This window comes from Mercenaria mercenaria, chromosome 7 (assembly GCF_021730395.1).
Source record: "Mercenaria mercenaria strain notata chromosome 7, MADL_Memer_1, whole genome shotgun sequence".
NCBI lineage: Eukaryota > Metazoa > Mollusca > Bivalvia > Venerida > Veneridae > Mercenaria > Mercenaria mercenaria.
This window is the reverse complement of record NC_069367.1, coordinates 38,913,406-38,933,930: the sequence shown is the minus strand read 5'-3', so window position 1 is coordinate 38,933,930 and position 20,525 is coordinate 38,913,406. Positions and strand designations below refer to the sequence as shown.

Here is a 20,525-nt window from a genome sequence, read left to right as displayed (position 1 = left end):
AAATACGAGACAGTGGTTTAGAAAGAAATATATATAGTTGCAACGTGCATCATGTCTTATATTTTTTTTATTTATTAACATATGATACGTCAGCATCTTTCTCTGTAACATTTATTTTGCGGAAAGCTTGTAATTCCCCAAAACTATGGTTCGCCTTAATATAACTGAAATTATTCCCGCACTGTTATTATCACTTAATACTATATTGTAACAATCATATTTTCTGTATCATCGACAGCTAAACTTCGGGCGAGTTCGTGCGTTTCCGCGCGCGTCCGGAAATACCACGGACACGGCAAATAAAGAAATAATACAAAAATCACCAACTTTTAAACGTCTAGGGAAGCAAGAAGACATTAAAATATTTTCAAAATAAAAACATATATAAAAAGTTAATTGTCTGTAGAATACTTCAATAGGATAATAAATATTCTCAAAATATGAATAAAGTGGCTACAGGGAAAAGAATAAGATACGTATCACAAACGGCAGCATGCCTCCAGATTTGGCTGAAAAACATCTTTCTTTCAAATTGAAGTTTGATCATATTATGAACATTAGATTATGAATTTTTGTTTCTAACATATTTTAAAAGTTCCAAATCAAGAAAAAAAGATGACCGCGTCGGGAATAGAACCCCGGACCGCCGCGGCAATATAGACATTTTCCCGTCGTCGTAACCAATAGCACTATAGCTGAAGTAGTGAATAATGACTTCAAAATATAGATATTTGTAATTGAGACAGTTTACCTGGAGTAAAAGCGTGACAAACGCTTTTCAATTTTCATCGTAAAAAGTAGTAAAAACAGCAAATTCTCAAGCGTTTCCGTAACAGAAAGTTTGTCAGTAATTAATTTTTAAAGCCTTCTTAAGAAATATAGCATTTATTTCAAGATATCTAAAAAAATAATTCTTTTTTATTGTCGAACGATCTGGAGGCATGCTGCTTTAATACCTATCAATGAACAAAACCTGACGTTGTAAATAACCATATCTGAAGCGGTTTTGTTCTTATAATCCATGTTAAAGACATAATTTTAATCTTCAAGTAACAGCTAAGGGGAAATAAGACGAACAACCAGACCAAGCAAGTATCATGAATGAAGATTTTACAAAAAAATGCGGCATATTTAATAAAACAATACATATATCTGATAGATAAATGTTTGTCAATTCATTTCATTTTAGTTCCGATTTTCATAATCCTCAGAAAGAATTTGAAGTCATTCGTGTCTTTTATTTTCCAGTTATTTTAATCTGGAACAAGTGTAAGAGTTTTCGCAACATCTCGCATATGAAAACGGATATATTTCCATGGCATTTTTACCCCGTACCTATATCCAAACTATAGTATCATTCAAATTCTGTACAAAGTGATGCTTTTATTCCTTTTCTTAAATCTGGTTTACCTACACCTTCTGTTTTGATATCTGTATAATAGAAATCCACTGATCTAAATGCTTGGGGCGTGAGGGTTGTTGCACGTTTCATTGCCTCACATATACAGACTCAATCAAAATGCGATTTCTATTTTTGCCTGGTGTGTTCTGTGCGTCCACGTGGTCTTCTTACAGATTGTATAATTGTTTAATAAAGGATATGAAGAAGTTACATTTTCTTTCTTTAGCGCTTATTTTGAAACTTTTACCTAAGCTAAAGTAACATCAATAGTTGAACGTTACAAGTCGTTTTATTACGGCTACAATATCAATGATACATCATTACAAACATACGGAGAATAATATGTAACGTTATACTGATTAGTGCTAATACAATTCAAAATACTTTTTTTCTGGTTATTTTGACATGTGATTTATTATCTTTCATACAGATAGTAGACGATGTTAACACTTTAAAGCAAATGTTCAGTTTTTATGAGTATACTGTAAGAATGTTAGAAAAACTGTCTATCTCTTATGTTTCTTATCATCCATATTTAATTCAAGTTGTAGCTAAAGGGAGACAACTCGAACAATTGCAAACCAAACCAAGTGAATGAAGATTTTACAGAAAATGCGGAATGTCTTTTTTTAACGAACACACATTGCACTGGTCCTGACGACTAATATATAACACTGTTTTGATAACTATAACTATACCTATTAAAATGTAACAAAGTTTCTTCCTATGATTTTGTATCATCAAACAATAATAGTAAAACAATTAACGAGTGACAACATTATGATTATGAATAAATCAAATATAAAAATATATCTGAATGACAAATGTTGATAGTCCGCTCATTTCATTTTTATTCCGATTTTCATAAACGTGAGAAAATATTTGAAGCTATTCGTGTCCTTTATTTTCCAGTTATTTTATGTGGAACAAGTGTAAGAGTTTTCACTACATCTTCACACATAAGAAAAAGGATATATTTCCATGGCAATTTTAGCCCATACCTTTATCAAAACTATACAATCAATGATTTGACAATTCAAATTCTGCATAGAATTATCCAAATGCTATTACTCCTTTTATTCCATTCACTCTTTAAAGAGGAAGAAAGCTTGGAATTAAAAAAAAATGAACATAAAATAAAGTAAGTATTTTACTTTTACTAACAATTTTTGTTTTTTTTGGTAATAAATACAACAGTGGTATTTTACACAGCATATCACAGGTGAATAAAACTAAAGCACTGATGTTAAATAGAATAAAGATCTTGAAATTAGCTAAAATATGTATTGGAGGTACAATAGATAAATTAATCATATGCCTATATAAATTCTGTAATAAATACGCCTTGTGTTTCAGAAGAAAAACACGAACAGGCAGAAAACAATTTAAATATATTGAACTCTAAACCCGGTGTTATGTTTGTTGCTAGACTCATTTCATTAACTAATATCGATGACCTGACAGAGTTATATGAACAGCTAGTGCACAAAAGAACTCACTCAGTTCAATCTTAACATCGATAATCCTTAATATTCCTTGGTTAAAAAAAACCTGAAACAAAACAGTGGAGATATATATAAAAAGAATCATTATAACAGCAGTAAGGTCAGGGATGTTGTATTCGGCTCGAGTGGAACTTGCCAGGAGCGCCTTTTTTTAATCCGGCCTGGCAAAATCCACTCAAGCCGAATACACTGTGCCAGATCAGGTTACCATCAAAATAACCCTATTTTAGACAAGAAATTTAGAGAACAACAAAAATAACAATAATTAAACAATGCACATCTAGACGTAACGCAGTAAACAAGTAATTAGTTATGGTCACATTTATTTTATTGAATGTCAGAGTTAACACGACTACACTGTTCGAATAAAATGAGGGTTTTCATATTTTCACATGTATCAACCTTCCGTTCTCACACACAAGAAGTATAACACAGTTTTCAGCTAATGCTAAACGTGAAATGGAAAAGGCATAAACAATTTCAATCAGCTAAAATTGTTTTCCCACTAATAATGAAAACCTCTTTCATTCCACCTCTCCTACATTGTTTCATGCACATTTCCACTCAGCTCAAAAACACCTGGATTGCCATTTTCCCTACTTTCTATGAAGAGATCGTTTTTTAACAACTCTTCTGCTGATGGTCTGCCTTCTTTATTCATCATCAGGCAAGACTCGGTTAGCCTCTTCAGTGATGGAGACAGCCAGTGTGGGATGGGAGGCGGATCGGACGACGTGCCAATCTATAACAATAAAATACAGAATATAGAAATTTATATATCTTATACTGTGATAAAAATAATTCAACTGAAAATAATAAATTGCACTTTTCTGGAGATATACAAACTTCTGATTGATATTGTTAATAAAATTGTTCACATAGATGTTAAATAAACATATTATTCTTAATTGTCTTTTTAAGATCTATCCAAATTCTCCAAAGAATGTCTAGTAATTGGCGTCAATTATTTTGAAAACAAAGTTGGATTCCAAGAACATCATGTCTTAATACACAAATAAAATAATATTTTTAAATTCGAGTTATACGTCTGGACGAAAACGTACATATAATGTAATAAAATCTTTGTTCCTTGTGTCTTTTTTCTGCTATGAGTTCGATTTCACTTATTACTTAAAATTGCATCTTTTGTTCAAATTTTCTAAATTTCGAAAACATTTTGCTTTCTTAGTTGTTGTACAAAATAAAATCAAGGTGAATCCGTGGCGAGTTTGTATTGATAGAATAAAGTAGAAGCCCTCAAAAGCATTGTTTATGTAGCAAAACAAATTACAGGAGAACTATAGTTCATAACATATCGTATCCTTTTAAATGATATTGAATAACGATACTAAATAATACTGAATATTGCATATACTTGTTCATATTATATAATTACTATCGATGTTACTCTAGGTTCAGTCATTTTAAAACAGGACCAAAATTCTTCATACAAAGACACCTTATATAAAAGACTCCATTCGTTGTCAAATTTGTCTGCATTCCATGGACGTTTGGCTGTAGCCATCTGAATAATGCAACATCCAGCACTCCACACATCCCCGGCACCCGTATAGCTGTTTTCCCTTGCCACCCTTCAAATTCATAAATGTAATATCAGAACTTAAACGGTTTATAATTGAGTAATACAGACAGTTCACGCGAAGGAAAATATATCACTTCACTTATTACAAACACGAAAAGAAGGGAAATATGCAACATTTGGCAATATATTATTTATTTATTTATTTATTTATTTATTTAAATTTTGGAACGAGCTTAATGAACATTAAAACTGACGTATAAATGTGAACATCGATTGGACTATAAACAAATCACATATGCCAGTATATCAATTTATTGGAACGGCAGCGGACTATTAGACCGGGTTTCTAAAATAAGTCATCATTATAGCTCGTTTATACCTTGTTGATATTTTTGCTATAAAGGGCAGTGTTCATTTTCCCTTCCGATGTGAAAGAGGAATAACAATTTTAATGTTGTATACTTTTTTTCAATACAATTGTTTTAGAACACCCCCAAATTTAGTGAAGAAATTATCAATTTAATAATGTGAATGTTATAACTATTGTATGCAAAATTAGAAAATGTCCCTGCTATAATAGTAAAAGATGAATACGAAAATTACAGTATTCTGTAATTCAGTCCGATTTATGACATTATTTATGAGTTCTTATGAAAGCGAGTAAAAGGATACAATTGATTTTAGTTTTAGCGTTTTCTAGAAGAAACAAAAACAGAACAGCTATGCATATAACAAAAATTGAAAAGATTGAATACCTCAGGAGCCATGAGTGGCACAGTCCCTACATGGGATTTTTCTTTCACTCCACTGATTATACAATCCACCTTAGTCGCACTTCCGAAGTCACCTATTTTAAGGTCAAGATCATTTTCTGTTAGAAGTAGGTTTTCTCCTGCAAATAAAAGGGTAATCAAAATAATGTTTATATATTATTATCCATAAATGTTTTTATAGCGTATTTATCAGCTATCATTTACATAGTACTATTTAAAAAAAAAACAACTGTGTTTGTTTTCACATTGCAAGTACTGAAGGGGAGCGGTTGTCTAGTGTCTAGTGTATCAGCCGTTCTACGTTCAGTTGCTTTTTAAGGTATAAAGTATAAATTATAAAGTATAAAGGTGAAGATCATATGAAGGTCAAGGTCATCTATATGTTAAAAATATTAAAAGTTACTTCTCGACAAGTATATAATAAATAAAAAAGAAAAACAAAACATTGGACTTTTTTCCTTTTTACTTATTGGTCATTTATATATAGATCAGTTTGTTGGTTTTTCAACAAGGATTTATAAATAGATCAGTTTGTTGGTTTGGCTGCATTTAATAATACATCACGCTATCTGGATGATATTCTTAATATGGATAATCCGTTTTTTGGTCAATTGGTGGGTACTATTTATCCTAGGGAGCTTCAGCTAATTAAAACTAACAATTCGGATACTGATGCTTCGTTTTTAGATTTACATCTCTCTATTTATGACAATATTATACATACCAAAATTTATGACAAGAGGGATGACTTTAACTTTAGTATTGTAAATTTTCCCCATTTGGATGGGGATGTACCTCAGGCTACATTTTATCAGGTATATATTTCTCAATTAATTCGGTTTGCCAGAGCGTGTAGTCATGTCAAGCATTTCAATGAACGTAATCTATATATTACAAGTAAACTTCTTCAGCAAGGCTACCGTTATTACAAATTGCGTAAATATTTTGCTAAATTTTACTATCGTAATTCTGATTTAGTTTTAAAATTCAATAGTAATTTAAAGACACTTCTGCGAGAAGGTATTTCTAAACCCGATTTTTATGGGGATGTGGTTTACAAACTTCGTAAGATCTTGGGTCATGGTAATTTTCCAAATGTATTTGGTAAAATTATAAAACGTTTTATTAAAAGTGGTTACGACCCAAATGTTTTGAGACATACCGCATGTTTAGTGTTCAACCCGTTTACAATTGGACACTACGCTTCCCTCTTTGATTGTGTCTGACGGAAGAGGGGGAGGACTCTATGATAAGCAGTTTTTAAATCCTACCAGGACTGAACTGTTTTGATATCTGTCTTCTGGCCTGTTTCGTCGGGCCCTTAAGGGTGTTTCTCTTGTTGCTCTGTCTTCTGAAAAGGCATTGAGTACATACGTTTTTGGTTCTAAAGGTTTGCTTTTTATATTTTTATACACGAGCATTTTTGTGTTTTACATGCCATGCTTTTTGTTTCCATTACGTGTGTTAGAGATTCACCTGCAGGGGATTACTTTTATTTACACTGTCCCGTGTCTTTGGAACATGGTGGGGTAAAAGTGAGGTTGGGTGCGCACCATAAACCGGTTTAAGCTCCCCAGTGGTGTTTTTGCCACTGACCGTTCCAAGGCGGTGCCCCACTGTGTTCCTTTGTTTGTTCGTTTTGTCCTCTTGTGTAGGCTTTGTGTGTGTGCGCGTGTATGTGTGTGTGTTCCTTTGTTTGTTCGTTTTGTCCTCGTGTGTTGGCTTTATATGTGTGCACGTGTATGTGTATGTGTGTGTGTGTGTGTTTGTGGTGTGCACGTCTGCGTGCTGTAGTTTCGTTTTGGGGAGGCTGCGATTTTGGTACGTGGCATTCCCTGTTTGATATTTGTCTTTGTTTTTTTTTCAACAGGGTTAGGTGTGTTGAGTGTGAGTATGAAATAAATTGGGTAGTTTAAGTCGGCTGTAGGACCAAAAATGATGTTTAAGGTTTTAAGTTTGAAAGTTATATAAGGGTCAAGGTCACTTGTATATATATCACTTTTTATGTCTTGCCACAAGGATTGTCGAGTGTGATTATCAACTAAATATTCATTACTGTTGGACAGATAAAGGTCAATGTCATTTATAAATAGGTTTATTGTATGAGTTAAATTTGGTCATTTTTGTGGGCTGTATGACCAAAAATGTTGGTTTTAAGTTTGAAGGTTAAGGTCATTATAAGGGTCAATGTCACTTACATATAGGTCAGTTTATATGTCTTGCCACAGAGATTGTCGAGTGCGAGTATGAACTAAATTCGGTCATTTATTTGGGCTGTAGGTTTAAAAGTATTGTTAATTAAGGCTTTAAGTCATATAAGGGCCAATGTCATTTATGTATAGGTCAGTTTGTAGGTCTTGTCACAAGGATAATCGAGTGTGGGTATGAATTAAATCGTGTCATTAATGTGGGCTGTAGGCAATCTAGTTCGTACGGAGGGACAAACGTACAGTGTAATTGCTATATGCCTTAAGGCAGGAGGTGGGGAAGCATAAAAAGAAATTAAAATAAAAAAAGTCATTTGCACCTTTCGGTATTTAATGTAAATTATATGAAGACTGGAAACTTAATTTTGAATAAGAGACTGTTCTTAATCTCCTTTTGGGTGTCATTATGGCTTTAATCAACACAAAAATATTTCTTTTACCATCCCACACCGTAGTAACTTTAAATTATCATGCATACTGTTATAATCCATTTAAAAGAATGACGAACCTTTGATGTCTCTGTGTAATATTTCTCTTGAATGCAGGTATGATAAGCCGTGCAAAATCTGTTTGGTGTAACGTATGATCAGTGATTCTTTTAATCCATTTTCAGTCAATTTCAGAAGACCACCGACAGATCCACCTGTGAGATCAAGGGTATGAATTTTGTACTAGATAGCTAACTTTGTTAAGGATTTCTAGAAATCTAAAAATGAATTCGATGGTTATGTTTAACATGATCGTATCTTATAAATGACTGATATTTAATATAGATTAATATGTATATTTAGATAAATGCTTCTAAACAATCTTTTCATTTGCTGACAATTGTTGTAGATATAATGTGAAAATGAAGTAATCGCAGATGTTACGTAAACCATAAATATGTGCCTTATGTGGGAACCAAAAACTAATTTCACTGAAATAATGCTTTGCTAACTGTGACTTTCCAAAATTTAAATAGCACATGGCGAGAAATTGACCGGATTGTCTTACAAATTGTGTTTGTTTTTGTTGGGTTAAACGACGCACCGACACATTTATAGGTCATATGGCGATTTTCCAGCTTTGATGGTTAAGGAAGACCCCGGGTGTCCCTTCTGGCATAATTCCGTCACGAGCGGACACCTGGGTAAAACCATCGACCTTCCGCAAGCCAGCTGGATAACTTCCTCTAAAGAAGAATTCAACGCCCCGAGTGAGGCTCGAATCAACATCGGTGAGGGGCAAGTGATTGAAGCCAACGACCTTTACCACTCGACCACGTAGTCCCCCTTGCCTTACTAAACGAATTCACTTTCGTACATTTATATGACAAAACAAAATGCAAAAGGTCCATCAATAACATTGTTGGCAACATTGAATTTGAAAGCCCATTGTAGGCACCCTACAATAGATGCATGTAATATGTTGATGGTACTTCTTTTATTGCTAGCATCGCACCAGACTCTGCATTTATGCCTTTATAGCATCTACCAAACGTCCCTCTTCCTATCTGTGTAACTATTTTTACCAGGCGGGATGGCACATTCAAGCTTACACTCTAAAAATATGTTTAATATAAGACATTTAGTTCTTTGGTAATATATATGAAACAGATTTCTAGAAAGTATATCTAAACTAAAACTGATTTATGACTTACTACAGTTAAGCTAAGACTGTTTTATGTAAGACTTTCAATAACATCTTTTGACATTATTCAATGTACACATTCCTAGAAAATAAGATGACATACCGGTACATTTAACGATATCTGTATACATATGATTTATTTCATTTGAATAATCAATAAAATTTGTAAGAAGCTACTGTTTTGTTTTCTACCGATTTTGGAGAAAGAAATTAATGCTTACACATGGTATTTCATGCAAACTAATGAAATTTTCTTCATTCTGTATCGATGGCTTCTGCTTGTGTTTTTCTTTCAGGTATATTGGGCAATCTGGAAGTATTTATTTATTACTCGTTTAAACGATTCCTGTACTAACTAGAATTTAAAGAAAATAAGCAAAACAAAATATCGGTAACTCTAATATAATTTGTTATAACCAAGCCACAAAGGGTAAATGTAAAACAAACAATATTGATCTGAAGTCTAAGGTATTAAAAGATATCAAATCAATACTATTTTATCTGTTTTAAAGCGCCAGTGATTAATTTGATCTGATATAACATAATATTTTACCTAATAAAACAACTTTGGAGAAGAATCTACACCTACATGGAATTGTAGCAGTCCCTAACACAGGTTTACGCAGGCTGATACCCAAATCAATAAATTGTTGAGAATTTGATAGTTTATTGGAACGAGCTGTCCCCTGTTCTTGAATTGTTTCTTCCAACTGTGCTATACAACATTTCTTTGAGTTATTCTCCAGATATTCGTCTGCTCGCTTTGTGTCAAGGTCGTTACACATTGCCTTAACTTTCACTCCTTGCTGCACAGCAGAAACAGCTATCTGATTTCTTTCTAGATGTTCCAGATATCCCATTTCTTGGTATACTGTACATTCGTCTATATCTTTCACATCCTTAAATGGTGTCTGGTGTTCTTTTTTGTCGCAAGAAGGAACTGTTTGAAGTATTACTTCTTCACAACGAGTTCGTTTGAAATAACTTTTATTCACGTTTTGATTATGACTAATGAACCTACAGTGTTCAGACATTTCACTATGAATCTCCATAGGATTGTGTTGTGCTGTCAGTTCTCTTAGTGTTAAACCGCAACAATAGCAAGTCACTGCATCGCCATCTGAGCCGTAGTAGAACCCAGCTACTGCGATGCTTACAATGTCGGGCTTATTTTCTCTTGGAAATCCCTGGAAAGTCATCAGGCGTAACTCTTCATATTTCATCAGATCTACTGACAGACCTTTCATAATATTGGCATCCAAATATAACGCCCGTATATCATGATATGGCTGTGGGAGTTCTGCCATTAATATGTATTCATGCATAAAACTGTTTGTTTCATCCATCTTTACCTGTAAATAAAAATAAAAAGTACGTTTTTGAAAAGCATAGTCAAGACAGGTGATAACAATGTTATTTATAGGCAACTTAATCTCTATTCAGTCTCCCATTTCTATGACCAAGTATTGTATATATGAATATAGTCATGGAAACAATTTTATATAGTATCACAGTAACGCCTGAATTTCAATATCAACATTTGAGATCTCGTCAAAGTAAACTGCTTCAGTAATAATTTGAAAAGGATTATGTAATGTTGTTTAAAGAGTGAGGTTTGGCGCAAGTAAAATACATCAAACTCCCCCGTGTTGTTTATACTACTGACCATTCGAAGGCGGTGCCCTGGTTTAAATATGTGATCAGCCGGTGGACGCTTATGTACACGTAGAAACTAAATAAGTAACGGTTAACTTCTCTATCGAAGCCCCATAGACACTAAATAAGTAATATTGTAAGTAGACCAAACGATCCCTCATATTCCATTATCCCTTAAAAATATGACTAAATATTATTTGGAATTAAATTCAATCCCTTTTTTTTATTCTCATAATCCTAATAACTCCAATTCTGACGATTTCTTTGCCAACCATACAGTTGTCCGACATCTTTAAATATTGATTTCGAAACTTCAAATGAAATTATTCAAATGTCGTCATACATATCTAGCACACAGTAGTAAGAGGCAATGATAAATGAAAAATATACATATTTATGCTTACATTGGTGCTAAAATTTAAAAGAAAATGAAACAATTTCAGAACATTTTTATCACTTTTTATGAAAACAAAAATATTAAGGAAGGTTTACCTGTTTGGAATTTACGCAACCTATACATAGAGCGTGACGTCACTATTTTCATAATTATTGTACATACACTAAAATAAAGTTCCGCGGAGGAGGTAAAACTTTAAAAATTACCTTGTCTTTTTTTGCATAAGATAATAACAAATGTTGTTAATTTTAAAACTATAACTTTTAGAATCTCTATCATAAGCTGACTTTTGTCATCAAATTAATTATTGAGAAAAACGCAAGTCTACTTTCACTTTCCAATTATAAGTATTGTAAATAAACAAGATGTGGCACACCCTCAGGTGTCAGACAAAATCCGCCCCCATCCCCGCCCCCAAACACCTGAAAATCACATAATATCAATTATGTTGGGGAAAATTTGGTCCAGCTATCCCAGATAGCTATGATGAAGATGCAGATGAAGATGATGATGAAGATGAGGGCGGTGGCAATGTCCCCGTAGTAAATATGAATAAAGTGGGGGGGGGGGGGGGGGGGGGAGTTCACGTTAAAGTTTGTAGCCTATACGATATATATCGTATATACCAAAAGCGACTTCTAAGTAAAAAAATAAAGAATTATTTTAGACAATTTGGACGGAATGTACACAATGGGAATTTACGTCATACATTTATGTAAATAAAGAATGATCACTACGTGAATAAATTACCACAAGGTGACAAGCAGTTACCTCCCTGTCTCAGATAAAAATTACAGACTACATTAGTTCTCCTAAATAGACAACATTTTTTAAATATCCACTATTTTAACATTCAGTCTCTGTCACCAAAAAAATTCTTTATCCTATTGCCAGATGCATTATCACGATTATCATCACATTATCACAACCGGCACTGCCGTTGTTGCGGGAAATACGTTGGTAAACAGAAATGAAGTCCTGACCTTTCAAAGAGGCAAAAGCAGTTTTTGTTATCTGAAGTGTAATGTTGTTTATTTTTGTGAAATAATTATTTTCACTTCGGCCCAATCTATTCTAAAAGCAACAAAGTAAAACAGTTACTGTAAATCTAAGGCATCTGATTTTTATGCAGTTGTAGAGAAATAAAATAGAAAGTGGAATACTCGAACATACTAGCCGTAAGGGCTATACCATTTTGAAAAATAAATCAGGTGGGTGGGTAGAGCACCGGAAACTATAGTCAAAGGTCGGTAAGAAGTTCCCTTGATTTTTCGAATACGTGAAGGCGCGAAATTCTATTTGTTTTCCAAAATATGTCTGGGAAGACATAAAGTATCCGGAAATACCCGACGGCGCTCTGCATAATATTATTTCTGTAGAATTTCGAAGTGGCTGTAAAACAAACTTTATTCCAATGTGACAATACGTTAAAACAATGAAGTACCGAACTCTTGCTTTAATCAAAAGACTAAAGTGGGAAAAGTTATCCGTATTTTAGTGTCAGAATTTTCGATTCACACTAGGCATAAATGCGAAAAGCTGTAACATACAAAATAAACCTGAACTATTCGTGTAAATAAGCTGAGCGCTATTTTTCTGTTTCCATTAGTTATTTCTCTAAAACAACACATTACAAGTCTACAACCCAAGTGTCAGCAAAATCTGCCATTTTTGTGTACATGCCTTTACACATTCAAGAAGTCCTAACTATAGTTATGGTGTGCGAGAAGGGTCCACGCGCTTAAGTAGTGCACATTTTCACGGATTTTACTGCTAAGATAAATATACACGTTAATTAAGTCCGCACTGTACAACAGAAGAAAAAGCAGTATTAATTTTAAAATAATATTATGACAATTGTCATCGGGAAGTCTAAGTGACCATTCAGAAAGATGCATTTTCAAGTACCTGCCGTTTTCTGCGTTGGTTAAAAATGTATTGAAGACTTACTTTAGAAGGAATATCACTGTAATGAACATACTAAGTTCACTTTCTAGCTTCACTTGTCCTAGAGGATGCTACAACCTAGAATACTTCAAAATTTCACCTCAAAACTATATTGAACACTTTCGCTTTAATTTAAATGTAAAAAACCAGGAGTCTACGATAAAAACCGAGTATATGTAAACGATAATCCAAAACAAAAAGTACCATGTCGCAACGTTCATAAGTGAGAAAGCAAACATGTTGTACACATTATATATTATGGATGTTTTTGCACTGTGAATACATGTTTATTAACATTTAATTCCATAAGTACATATACACTACACTAGAAAGAGCGTTCTCATAATGTGTTGTTTTTTTTTTCATTGAAACATTAAAATATTAAAACTGAAAAATATATCTGGTAATTTCAAAGGGACAACACAAATATTGGACAGACATTTTATTGATAAGGAGGTAAAAAAATAAAACAAAATAAAATGGGAAATGCGAATTTCCCAGCTTTTGGTGGTGGGGAAAGACTCAAGGTGCCCATCCAGGCATTTCCTTCAGGCTTAGGCGAGCATTTAGGTAGACCCAACGACTTTCGATAAGCCAGCTTCCTTACATGAAGAATTTTACACATCAAGTAAGGTTTCGATCCCTTGTCGGCGATGGGCAAGGAGTTCGAAGTCAGCGACCTTCAGTCATGGAGGAACCTATAGAAGCAACGTTTGAAATATTCACAGTTTGCCAGTACTCAGCCTTAATGTACGAGACCATCTCATAAAACCGTTGGTAGCTATATATAATGCAAAACCTTAAGATCATCGGCGAACGCATTACATTTTCTAGAAGGCTAGCAGATTTTATAAGGTGAATGTTAGAAAAGTCTTGTCACATGAACAGATGTTATTTGATCAATTTTGTCTCTGTTTTCTTTTGCAAGTCATAGACTTTAATATAAAGGTCAAGGCCACAAAACGATGTCTAGAGGTAATATTATCAATAGCAACAGGTTCTAACTAGCCTAAATATCCAATCAGCTACAAGAGGGTTTCAAATTTTAGACTCACTTATTGTATTATTGTAGTTCCTACTAGTGAGCCTACAAAGTAGATCATTTAGTTGGCAAATTTGGGGGTTTCTAATGGTTATCTACTTTACTTGTTAACACTTATTATGCTGGACACGACTGATTCTGCCTTTTCGACGAGTACAGATCATGATCAGCCTGCACATCCGTGCAGTCTGATCATTATCTGCACTGTTCGCCATTCAGTCAGTATCTTTTAACAGTTAATGGTACTGTCCAAATTGAAAGATGGACAAGTTCATTATAGAAATTTAGCAGGGTAATGGTTAAACTATAAATAGGTTATAGATAAGTTACTAGTATTGAACTCCTGCGTTCGGTTACTGCAAAACTTAATTCCATTAGAAGTTCAGTAAATACGATACGATTTGATACGATACGACATTGGTTTATTGTAATATAAGGCCTTCGACCCAAAATGCAAATAACATTACTTGATATTTAAGGTAACATTAAAAAGTACATACATGTACATTTAAACAATATTTCTAGGTAAATGTAAATACATGTTATTACACCTGTGACCAGGCGCAATGCTGCTAGAACCTTTGTAATACAAATATCACGCAAAAACATAGTAACAATTGGTGACTGTGCAAGTTACAAATACACGGTGGTTAATCAAGACTTCTATACGAAACTTTTTGCGTTCCGGTTTCTATACGTATAAAATGGAAGACACGGTTGTTAAGAATTACCTGGATGAAAATGTAAAAAAGGTATGCTATTTCATTTAATATGAAAGGTTAATCACCAGATCTAGTAATCAGGCTGAGTTTTGACCTTGAACTTTTTACAAAAGAAAATCAAATTATACTGTGTGAAAAAAAACATGATGGCAGAAACATTCTCTAAAACGTTACATAAGATCGGCCTTGCAATTTTAACAAGAACACACTTGAAAATATTGCCAAACATGATATTTGCCGATAGCCAAACGCGAACACAATGCTAGCGTGTTTCAGTAAGCGCGTGGTAATAGAATGACGTCATACGATTACTTCCGCACCGCCATATTTTCAATTCTCAAGATATAAGTTTCGAAGATAAACACAGCGGTGTTCGTATTTATTGCCAGTTGTTACGAAATGCTCATCAGGGACTAAAACCCGGGATCTGGATACGGGAGCGAAGTCAAAGAATATTAATGACAAAGCAGTTTTGGTGAAAATGTAAGTTTTCTGTAAACATATCATGTCGAAATGCAAGTAATGTATATTCTCATTCCTAATTTATATAATATATATATCATATTTTGTACTACTTGGTACTTGATACGTCTCCCAGGTACTAGCACTATGAAATACAATTTTATTACTCATATGTATACATTTTAAATTTGCAATTCTTTTTTCAATAATCTTGAAACTTGAATTATTATTGCATGTGTTTTTGTCTCTATGTTTTGCTTTGCTTTGTTTTGTCTGTGCATACGTGCGTGCAGGTCAATGCGTAATTTATGTAGGTTGCGGCGAGCAAAGAAGTATAAAATTTATTTTTATAGCTTTTTGCGGTGAGTTATAGTCAAAATGCATGACCTGATAGAGATGAAATAACGTATTCTTAGTAACTATTAATCAACAAAATCATTTCATTTGTAAGAGGCAATTCTTTGGAATGTCGGCTTTGGTTTAATTTGTGAAAATTTCCACTGGAACTTAAAGTTTGTTTAAGGATTATACTTTGATGTTTTAGATTATGATACTGTCATGACGCCGTCATTGAAAGTGATTAAATAACATTAAATTGAAAGTTCGAATAACATTGATTAGCTGAATTTCTGTTTTGAAAGTGGATACATGCTGACTTTGTTTGTAACATTTTGACTTTACCATATGGATACATCTTTGTTTTTGTTTTCTTTTTGTTTTTTTACCTACCCCCAGTTGCGGTTTGGCGAGGCATGGCTCTTGCTGTTGGGTATTATTCTTCTTTTGAAATTACATGTTGCAATTAGGTGATTTTGGTAAGGTTAGTGAGTAGCCCCTTTATCCTATTACTGTTCTAGAAACATAACCGAAACTGAAAATTCAGAACCTTTACCATATGTTTTCTTATTATATATACGTATTCACTTCAAATTTACAGAAAACGAAAATTATGACCATTTATGACACGAATTTTTGTTTCAGTATAAACACTTTTACTTGAATAGAGTTTCTTCCTAGAACCATTTGCCAGCATGGTCAACAGTTAATTTAGAAAGTTTCAAAGTTTACGTATGAAGGAATTCTGTATTTTGGACGTGTAGGAAAAAGTTCCCGATTCTTTTGTTATCGGTGATTTTAAGACATGGGCTGCCGGTGTAATGAAGTGTTTCGACCCCCATAGAATAACGACCCCCGGTCATTATTCTATAGAAAATGTGACTCCTTTCCTGTAAAATATTGACTCCCCTTATAAAAAACTGACTCCCTTTGAAAACTCTATAGAATAACGACCCCCCCCCCCCCGGTCATTATTCTATAGAAAAACTGACCCCTCCAAGTAAAATACAGACTCCCTGAAGATGACTGCCTTCGAATCTCATAGAATAACGACCCCGGTTATTATTCTATAGAAAAAGTGACTCCTTCCATGTAAAATACTCACTGCCGAAATTACTACATTCGAACTCTCATACAATATCGATTCCCGGACATTCTTCTATTTAAAAATGTTACTCTTTCCGTGTTAAACACCGGCTCCTAAAAAGACTTTCGACGATAATATCTATTAAAAAGTGATCCCCACCAAACCTAACGGACAATTTTACTAGATCTACAACTCTAATACCCTCCATTGCCAATAGTTAACATTTTGATTGTACTACTACTACTGGTGCCGCTACTTCTATTGCTATTACTACATGTACTTCTTCTTGTTCCTCTACTACTACTACTACTGATACTACTATACCTGCTTCCACTAATACGTCTTGTACATCTACCTCTTCTTCTCCTGCTGCTGTTGTTGCTGTCACTTATTCCTCTGCTGCTGCTGCTGCTACCACTGCAACTACTACTACTACTACTACCACTACTTTCTATTGTTGCCGCTACCTTACTTTACTGCCACTGCTAAGTATTGCAACTTCTATTAATACTAAGTTCTATGCTAGCAGTTTCTTGTGCAGTTTTCTTCTGAAGAATTACTTCATACCGAAGTTTGCAGGGGTTATGGACACTGGTGTGTTTTGTGAACGTATTGTGAATTGTTATTTTCCTGAAAAAAATGTATACACCAAGATACAGCGTCTAGAAATAGAATCCCTTTTCCCGTTGCGGAATGCTCTGATTTCTGTGTCAAGTGATGGTATCTGGGGCTAATGGTCAAACGGAAGGACGGACGGACAAGGGCAAATCTATATGCCCCCCTCCCCCGAGTGGGGGCATAAAATGCAGCAATTAGGCCTTAGATAACATGAGTTATCACTAAATTTGACCAAATGACCGGGGGTCGTTTTTTTATGGGAGTCAATATTCTTCGTGAGGTTCAGTTTACTTCACGTGGGTGAGTCATAGTAATATGATCTGGAGGTCATAATACTATGACCGGGGGTCACTTTTTCTATAGAATAATGACCAGGGGGGTCATTATTCTATGGGGGTCGAAATACTTCATTACACGGCCGATATCTTTATGTACATTACAACACGCTCTATGTCTAAATCCTAGAAAATATAGCCAATATCAAACTGGTTTATTATATATTAGCAAGTAACAAGTGCTGCTAAAGTTTCTTCAAATTTATGTGTAAAACGTAGGAAAGATAGTTTTGGAAAATTGCGTTTAAGACAAGATCTAAATTAATTTATTTGGCAATGGTATCTTCAGTCTGTATTTCAGAAGAAGACGCAAAACTCGTTACTGTGGTGTAACACAAAATGGAAATTTTCAATGTGATAAAAGAATGATTGCTGCTGATTGAAACATTAATACTAAAATATTCTGGACATGCTACGTTTTGAAGTTCAAGGCAATGTCATCAAACAAAAACTTAAAAATCATCAAAGGTAGGTCTTACTCGGTCTTAAATGATACGAACCAACCTTTTTATTTCCGTTTTTATGATATAAAATTTATATACTGTGTGTTTGTCTAATGTAAAGGGTGATCCATAATATATGATAATATAAATAACTTTAATAACATTGTCAGTTTTTACAATAGTCTGTATTATAATATATATATCATTAGCATACACATGTATGTTATTTTTACACAAAAATCATTTTCATATGTCACTTTCTTCAGTTACAATAGATGTTCAAAATGTCCCCATCGATTTGATTTTGCAAAACGCACTGTAAACGGCATCGAAAGTTCCTGATAGTGTCTTTGCAAGTTTTACAACTGATACTGCGCATTTCACGGCGAATTAAATCCTTCAAATGCAATAATTTATCTGGCTTGGGAGAATAGACTGTTTCTTTTAGACATCCCCATTAAAAGAAATCTAATCGATTTAAGTCTGGTGAGTGAGGGGGCCACTCTAAGTTAGTCTTAAGAGCAATAATCTGACCTACAAATTTCTGTTTCAAATTTTCAGAAACACTGAAAACATATGACGTATCATTCTACCTGTCTGATAAAAACTTTGCCATAAAGCTTTCTACCAAGTGCTGAACCATTTCTCTATCGCAAAAACTGACAAAGTATGTTCCTATTTTTCTACTGTTGAAGCCTTTTACAATACATCATCTATACAGTGTAGTTTGGAAAAATAAATAATGTTACGGAGTGGCGATTTACTAGGGAGGCAGCACTCGTCTGGGGAACTGCAGACATAAGCTAGCTTCCCTGGCTGGGTCCTATCTATATGAGTAGGTCATTCTCGATTTTCTTTTTTTGTTGTTGTTAGAACTCTGTATCTAAAATAGAAAAAGTGGAAATGCATGCTACCGTCCACGCCCTCTAGCCCCGGGTTGAGCAGAACTCAACATTTACACATGCCACAAGTACAAAAATCAATTTAGAAACATCCGCAGATGTATTCATACGGCGGTGCACATGGAACCTTCAATGATATCCTAGCGTGTAAACTAGATTCACCTGACTGCAAAGTCAAGTTTGACAATATATATATAAGATAACATGTATTGCCCTTCCCCCCACTCATCCCATCCCCCCCCCCCGCCCACCCCCACCTCCCACCTCCTCAAGAACAGATCGAAATTATAAGCATTTAAACAAAGACGCATGGCAAAACTACGCTTTAAATTGACATTTGTCAGGTTTGAGTAAAGTCCATTACGTATTGGTCTTTTTGCCATCGTTAATACTTCAGGAAACAACACAATATGTACCTTTGTAAGTAAACTATCATTCTCTTTTACTTTTATTTTACTATTAAGATAGAATCGAATGTGCGTATTTCATTTAGTTTCGCTACGCTTTTCAGCAATAGTTTCTAACGGAACAGGTAGAAGAGTTCCTAAAGCCCATCGGAACTGAACTGTTTCTGGCTATGTTCGTCTGGCCATAAATTTTATTTCTTATTGATATTTTTCTTGTTGTTCTGCCTTCAACAATGTCTATATAATTCGTAAGGATTTCGTTTAAGAACTGTTTACACATGAGTTTTGTCGTTTTGTTTCAAGGATTCGTCTGACATCAATTACTTTAATTTACACTGTCCTTGATAAAGGTTGAAGGATAGTGCAAAGTTGTAAACCAGTTTAAACTTCGATTTGCGTCTTGTTATTGACCATTCTACTGCGTTCTTTCGATTGTTCTTTGTCAGCATTGTCTATATGTTTTACTTTTGTCTCTGTTTTGTGTATGTAGTAGTCATTTATACATACAAACATGTATACACTGATATAGGATTTAAACGATGTGAGGGACTGCGTTTTTGGAAGGTGGCTTTTCTTATTGTATATCTGTCTTTCTTTCCTCAAATGAGTTTAAGGCAGTCAGACTATCGTTTAAATAGAACTGGCAGAGAGATACGTCACAGGAGGAGCGGGAGCTCTACCTCAAGATCCCTGGTTTCGTAGTTAGACAGTGTTACCACTAGACCGCTACAACCGTTCTTACGGGCAAATCTTCATTTGCTTCAATGAAAATGTACACGACTACGTAAATGTATACGTTTTTCGATCAATTTCAATTATCATTAAGGTGTTTTCTTGAAACACTGGACAGAACATATTTTGAACAGCAATAATGTTAACGAAAAATTCAGCCAGTTTCCATACAAAATCAAAACAGGAACGTAGGTAATAAGAAAGTCTGACACAAACCAACCGATCAATAAGCAAGATCAGTTCTTCCTTTGGCGGTCTAACGCAACCGTGCGATGACTATGACACTTGGTATTAATATTAACTAATAATGTGTTACGTTTTTGTTGTGGACGGGTGGACGTATGGACGACGGATATCATATGCCTCACGGGTCTTCG

At 34.2% G+C, this 20,525-nt stretch overlaps 2 protein-coding genes across 2 annotated transcripts in view; both read right to left on the bottom strand.

The window, feature by feature from the left end:
- Window positions 1-1,661: 1,661 nt before the first annotated feature.
- Window positions 1,662-20,525, bottom strand: part of LOC123554346 (uncharacterized) — a 91,562-nt gene continuing 72,698 nt past the window's right edge. Inside the window, exons 6-9 of the mRNA XM_053548164.1 lie at window positions 7,939-8,073; window positions 5,206-5,342; window positions 4,367-4,499; window positions 1,662-3,649 (exon numbers count right to left, since the gene is read on the bottom strand). Coding sequence (XP_053404139.1) covers window positions 4,392-4,499; window positions 5,206-5,342; window positions 7,939-8,073 — 380 coding nt within the window. The 3' untranslated portion in view covers window positions 1,662-3,649; window positions 4,367-4,391. The remainder of the gene's footprint in view (window positions 3,650-4,366; window positions 4,500-5,205; window positions 5,343-7,938; window positions 8,074-20,525) is intronic.
- On the bottom strand, window positions 8,084-10,412 carry LOC128558543 (baculoviral IAP repeat-containing protein 1b-like). Its single transcript, XM_053548166.1, has 3 exons — window positions 9,652-10,412; window positions 9,284-9,372; window positions 8,084-8,973 (listed from the first exon to the last, which is right to left on the bottom strand). Exons 1-3 carry the CDS (start codon window positions 10,406-10,408, stop codon window positions 8,818-8,820), a joined length of 1,002 nt encoding a protein of 333 aa, XP_053404141.1. The 5' UTR covers window positions 10,409-10,412; the 3' UTR covers window positions 8,084-8,817.

Bases quoted from the DNA above. Each gene is read 5' to 3' on its own strand.
- LOC128558543 (XM_053548166.1), bottom strand. From the start codon at position 10,408: ATGGATGAAACAAACAGTTTTATGCATGAATACATATTAATGGCAGAA. The intron at 9,373-9,651 runs GTAGGTGTAGAT...AAATACTTCCAG, and splicing joins AGGGACTGCTACAATTCCAT to ATTGCCCAATATACCTGAAA. The intron at 8,974-9,283 runs GTAAGCATTAAT...ACATATTTTTAG, and splicing joins GTTTGCATGAAATACCATGT to AGTGTAAGCTTGAATGTGCC.